At 31.0% G+C, this 6,562-nt stretch overlaps 1 protein-coding gene across 14 annotated transcripts; it reads right to left on the minus strand.

Moving 5' to 3' along the window:
- Nucleotides 1–1,666: 1,666 nt before the first annotated feature.
- Nucleotides 1,667–6,023, minus strand: LOC139886606 (uncharacterized). Of its 14 annotated transcripts, none has more exons than XM_071870481.1 (7): nucleotides 5,816–6,023; nucleotides 5,043–5,204; nucleotides 4,411–4,657; nucleotides 3,906–3,935; nucleotides 3,711–3,794; nucleotides 2,254–2,394; nucleotides 1,667–2,172 (listed from the first exon to the last, which is right to left on the minus strand). In XM_071870481.1, exons 2-4 carry the CDS (start codon nucleotides 5,193–5,195, stop codon nucleotides 3,928–3,930), a joined length of 408 nt encoding a protein of 135 aa, XP_071726582.1. In that variant the 5' UTR covers nucleotides 5,196–5,204; nucleotides 5,816–6,023; the 3' UTR covers nucleotides 1,667–2,172; nucleotides 2,254–2,394; nucleotides 3,711–3,794; nucleotides 3,906–3,927. The 14 variants fall into 14 exon arrangements, with proteins under 14 accessions (XP_071726582.1, XP_071726572.1, XP_071726580.1 ...); XM_071870471.1 differs by having other exon boundaries at nucleotides 2,254–3,185; XM_071870479.1 differs by having other exon boundaries at nucleotides 2,288–2,394; nucleotides 3,036–3,794.
- Between the last annotated feature and the right edge of the window lie 539 nt (nucleotides 6,024–6,562).

Genomic DNA, 6,562 nt, shown 5'->3' on the forward strand with positions numbered 1-6,562 from the left:
TTCATGTTCACAGAATTTAAGTTGTGAGACTGTATTATACAGAGCTGAGCTGTATTCATTTACTTTCTTAAAGTCTTGGAACCTTAATGTTCTCCATTGATCCATAGCAGCTGGAAGTAAAATTTCTCTTTGATTATTGAATCTGCTTTTGAGACCTTTCCATAAAACATGGGGATCTTCTACAGTTACATAATTATTTTGTAAACATTCATCAATATGTTGATGAATAAAGCAACATGCCGTTGCTTGTTCTTTTTCAGAACAAGTGTTGTTTTCATTTATGGTTTCAAGAATGCCCATTGATTTAAGATGCATTTTTACTTTTATAACCCATGGCATGTAGTTATTTCCCGTTGATTCTAAAGGAGTAAATTTAAGCTTTTCCAGATTCGACATTTTCTATTATCAAAAATTAAAACAAACAACAAGATAAATTAGATTCAATTTATATTCATAAGTATATAAACATTAAACATAAATTTAATATAACATAAATGATAAGTAGGCGACAGTGTCGACCATATGTAAGCAATCATAAATAAATGTTATATAACATAAATGATAATTAGGTGACAGTGTCGACCATATAAATGTTAGATAATAGAAATATAAATGTTAGTAACATAAATGATAATTAGGCGACAGTGTCGACCATATATTATTCAGGTGGTATAACCGACCATATATCATTTAGGTGGCAGAGCCAACCATAATTAGTATTAAGATTATCGTGCTGATAACGTGTTATAATTCAGTAGACTTATAACTACCTTTAGTGGTTTGATTCTTGATGTTATAATTCAGTAGGCTTATAACTACCTTTAGTGGTTTGATTCTTGATTAAGAATGCTAATAATGAAGTGTAAGAACAAAGATGATAATGGAGAGAAAGAAAGAAACACTTTGTAAGTGTGAGAAAATGGTGCAAGTTTAATGCTTGCATTCATGGCTATTTATAGCAAAAATATCACAAGTTTAGGTAATACAATAATATTACTTTTGTGTATCAATAATTGACTATCCATTTATATATATATTTATATATTATAACATTTGTAACTTAATTAGTATATATAATAATACTAGTTTATAGCCCGCGCATTCGCGGGTATTTAATCATACAAGATGTTAAAAATATATTCTAAATAACTTATTTATGCTAATGATATAAGTAATACTCCTCCGTACTATATTAATAGTCATGTTTTGATTTTTAAAGTATTTTCTTTTTAACTTTGACTTTAAATATTATTTTTTGTATTAAATATTATTTGATAAAACTTATATCAATAGATTGACTTTTGAATATATTTTAAGTGGTATAACGTTCATCAAGTATTATATAACACATAATAATTTAAAGTCAAAGTTAAAAAACAAAAGGACTTCTATAGTTAAAACGAGACTATTAATATGAGACGGAGGGAGGAGCAGTGAAATATATGTGAATAATAAATCAACAAATATAAAAAACAGATACATTATACACACTAAGTAAATGAGTATGATACTTGACAAATGTAAACAACTTACAATCTGTTCAGAACTCGAATGCAATATCAAATGTCAAATGTTACTTACACAGATTTCAGCATGCTCACTATAGAAGTTGATATGAATCACATCATCATAAAGCTAATCCACAAGATAAACCAACCATCTATAATTATACAGCACCCTGTCAAATATATATAATTAGCGAAAAATCATGCAAACAACTTACACTCTGTTAGGACCTCAAATGCAACATGAAATGTTAAATTTACATGTATAGGTGAGCCAAGTGTAGGAGTTATAAATACACTCATCTTTAAAACTAAGCCTCCTCAACTTTGATCTATAAGTACTTGACCATACCTCGACCCTCAACACTAAGGGTGTGTTCCCAAGTTTCAATTTACAGGAAAGTAAATGAAATAAAATGAAATGAAAGCGAGGGATGAAGAATCCTTTCAATTTGGAAGGAATCAATCAAAGGAAAATTGCACTACATTTCACTTCCCCTCCATTTCACTTCCTTTCAATTAACAAACTTGGGAACACCATTTCTTCTTATTTTCCTTCCCCTTCATTTCACTTCCTTTCAATTAATAACTTAGAAACACAGCCTAAGCTTACTCGTTTGATGCTGATTCTTTTAAGATGCTTTAACTGTTGAGACCTCTTATTCATCTGCCATTATATGAAAAAATGGTCAAGTACAACTAATAACACCATAAACGACAACTTGTATAGAAAGTAAAGGGTGCGGACCTTAAGCCGAGATGATAGTGAACAACTTGTTTACCTCGGTATCCGATTTCATCTGGATCTATCTTATCTTGGGGACACACACATTGCTTTAGGCCTTGATGTTAGTATAGAAGATGAACTTTCAGTTCCAGAGTTTGGTTCCTGCATTGACCACTAAAAAACATCAAATAAGAAATAGATGATTCACCAGAAAGAAACAGTAATTTACAAATGAAGCAACCTACTGGGAATATTTAGCCAAATCCTGATCATCATCTCTAGAATTCATCTTGAAGCATTAATTGTAAGCATTCGATCAACTCAAAAAACTTAAATCAATCAGAAAGATGAAATTGTACTGTACATCCCATGCACAAAATCATATCATGTTCTTTAACCCTTGAGTGACCTTTCAACCATAATGCACTTGGGCAATTAAGGACACCAAGCTACTATAAGTGATACATTATCACTAAAATTATAAATGTCAAAATATTAACTTTGACCCATAATACTTAAATCAACTAATGAGGTATTTTGCATGACATTAAACAGACCCTGAAGTAGCGTAAAAGTGTACCAAAACCCAAAAGTCAAACACTGCCCAAAAAATGCATTTTGACCATAAAAAGTCAAAATTATGACTGGATGAAAAGAGTCTTCTCTCAAAATGACTTTAAACATAATCAACTTATACATAGATACTTAATAATATTTTAACCTACTATTGATACATAGATAGCAGGTTATATTATAATGTAAATAATCAAATGAGCAAGGGATAATGAAGGATTAGGGCTGACCTTTAGCATCCCAAATTGCCATATACAAGCTGATGACTGTGGCTGCACTGTTATATTGATTTTTAATTGACACAACCTCATTCTCACCACATCAAAAATAGTTTTGCTAACCAAATTTGCACCTCTATTGGTCTAACGCATTTCACTAACCTGTTTGAGTCGACATATGTGCAATATTGAAAAATAAAGAGCAATATGGAAAAGTCATTTTTCTAAGCAAAAAAACACTTCATTACATTAAACTAAATCGCGGATCAACAATCACATAAATACTGATGGGAACGGAAACAAACAAAATAAGCTACCAGTACTGCTAGAGAACGGAAAACAAATCCATAGATGGAGCATAAATTGGAACCAGATCATCAGCAGACCCGAGTGACCGAACATCATCCCACAGTTCCGAAATCAGATTCTAAATGTGATGGTAACGTCAAATTCTCAAAATTACACAAACGCGTCAAAATCAATCCTTAACGAAAATACATCTAAAAATCCTTTTTAAGACACCAGAATTTGCCAACACACTTAGTACAACATAATAAGCATGTATAAACCAACCATTACCCAATTTGACACCAAAACGACCAACATTTGAAAATTGGATAACTATTTAAGTTTTATTGTCAAATATATAAAAGCATTAAATTTTATGTAGCAGCTTGAGCTATGTACCTTAGGTTGAAATAACATCCCCCATGATCTGAACTGATTTTCCAGGAGCAGTACGTCATTATATGTTCTATAAAATTGCTCTTTCTACTTCCAGTGTAAACAATGAATCAGAAAAAATAATTTGTTATTTTATTTCTTTTCTAAAACATATGAAAATTATGAGGTAGAAAGAATATTTTAATAAAATGCACTGACCTCCATCTTCAATCTAGGATTATCAAGTATCTGAAACATATGTAGAAAAGCAACATCAGAAAACATACATAAATAATGTTTATTTAAATATGAGGCTTAAGAAATGAATTATGAGGGAATAAGATCTTAACAAAACTTCTTGCAAAATCAGAGCTTGAACTAATCAAAACATGTTTCATCAAAATCATAATAATACATTAACATACATAACAACTCATTAATCTTTAAGAATGGAAATTGATTCGAAATACATGCCTCTTTGCTTATCTGACATAACAAAGCTAATCAAGTCCCGCAACAAATGGAAAAGAGCAAGTAGCTATATAATTTATCATTATGGTAATAAAGACACTGCAAATGGGAAATATGTTTTTGTAATATCTGCTAAACATATATGGAGGCATGTAAAAGGTAGTCAACTGTGGATTTTTTGGAAGATCGCAAAAAGTCATATTGTCTAATTATTTTACTGAGATGTGCAGTATCTAGATAGTTATAGCGTTACCTGTTATTGAGTAGGCTTTCACTTGGTTGAAGGATTCGAATTCGAAGTAGTGTTGTAGGTATCCTTTTGCTGGTATGCTTTCGAATTCTGTTTGCAACTCGAATATCAGAGACGTTGAGTTGAGATAGTTTCGTCCCATTTTTTTGCGGGTTTGCATATGAAGTTTGAAATTCTGTATGCTTGGCTGCAACATTCTTTCAAAATGGTCTTTGTCCTTGTAGTTGGTGTTGTCTTGGATAGCGTTTCCCTGTAATTTGTTGACGAATTTATTAAAAAACCATACTACTCATTTTCATGTTTGTTTATAACAGCTCTTTTTTTATGGTATATGTTAGCCATATATAATAGCGTTAAAAAACAATCAGTTATAAACTTATAAGAGAATATCAGCATGTTAATAAAGTATAAGTAAAATAAAACAATGATGATTTATCTAACATAAACTTAGATCAAATTTTCAAATTATTTCCCTGGCATATACAAGCATCATAAAACAACATACAAAAACCAATTTTATTTCTAGACTTGTTAACAAAACATTAAACCTATTAACCGAAGTTGTACAAATACGCCATAGTTAATATTTACTGTATTTTGGTAACCTGAGTATTTTCATATGTAATTTTACTTACATATGTGTCGAGGAGAATGCAGCTGTATCCATTTGGATTTTGAGTATTTGGTCTTTTGGCTATCCAACGCCTATATACCACTGCTTCGATTGTTTTGAGCCAGTCTCCTGGTTGCAGAGTCGAGATTGGTGACACTTTTGTTTGTTGGTCCATTCTGGCATTCTGCAGCACCCAAAAGAATGTCTATACATAAGTAAGTTGCATAGCAAGTTTCTGAACATTTGTCATGCAATTATCAATCATAAAATTATAACACTGTATTCTTCTCGGAAGTAAGAAGCACATTTTTAATACCAAACTAAAGCATAGAGTAATTTAACCCCTGCTTTCGATCAACTACACAACTAAAAAAAAAACAATTCAAGCCAAAAAGTTCTCTTATTCATATGAAGCAAGTGCAAGAAACAAAAGCATACATATAAATGGAATTGCAAACGACCCATTAGCCCATGGCATTAACAACAGCCTACTGTCTGACCTAAACTCCTAAAAAAAACTTGTCATGCCACCAACACCAAAATTCTCACCAAATAGCACCAATTTCCAGTCAAGACACATCAACAGCCACAAACTTTAAAACAACTTAAAATTTATACATGTGGCCAAATTGCCATCAAGATTGTCACATATAAAAAATTCAATTCATTACTTTTTCTAGTTGACTATATCTAGACACAAAAGTATTAAGATTTTCCTTAAAATAGTCAAGAAGAATTAATCAAATATCAAAGTATATGGGTCTAAAATCTCCAAAAGGGGAAATAGGTACTTACAGTGAGAGTGAATCTATGATTCCTGATTTGGAAGCCACGATTGTTCAAGTGCAAACCCTGACGAATCGACGAACCCTAATTATTGTTTCCCGATTGAATTAATCGATCGATGTTGAACAATTGTTGAAGTGCGAAATAATGAACATGTGTGTGTGAGAAAACTGTATGTGTGAAGAAGAAATGTGAAGGTACGTTCATTATATGAAAACTGTACTGGTAACTGCCTATAAGAAGTCCAAGTCAATTTATCAATTTATTTATATGAAAACTACGTAATTATTCAATTCAAATTAAGGTCATTAGAATCTTAAATGATGTCTTTATTTATGCATTTAAATGGCTAGGATTGAAAGTTAAGATTTCATCTAAAGGCTAGAATTTAGACACGTAGGTTTTTTAATAAAAAATAACATCATAATTTTTTTCTTATTATAGATAAAAGAGATATGTAATGTAATGTTTGCTACAATCGAAAAGTATCTAAAGTACATCACTAGTCAGCCACAAATCCGGCTTAACACATTATTATTAATTAATATGGAGGAGTAATATACAATAATATGTTTAATTAATTAATTAAATTTCGGTTTTTTTTTTTTTTTTTGGGAAGAAAAGAAAATATGTCTAGTACCATAACCTTCCTCGTTGAAACCGAAAATAAGCTCACGTATAAAGCTAACACAAAATTTAGACATTCCAGAACTCAAAATCACGCGTATAATGTTCGAGATCTAACTCATCCGATGC

This window comes from Rutidosis leptorrhynchoides, chromosome 1 (genome assembly GCF_046630445.1).
Source record: "Rutidosis leptorrhynchoides isolate AG116_Rl617_1_P2 chromosome 1, CSIRO_AGI_Rlap_v1, whole genome shotgun sequence".
In the NCBI taxonomy this organism is placed as follows: domain Eukaryota; kingdom Viridiplantae; phylum Streptophyta; class Magnoliopsida; order Asterales; family Asteraceae; genus Rutidosis; species Rutidosis leptorrhynchoides.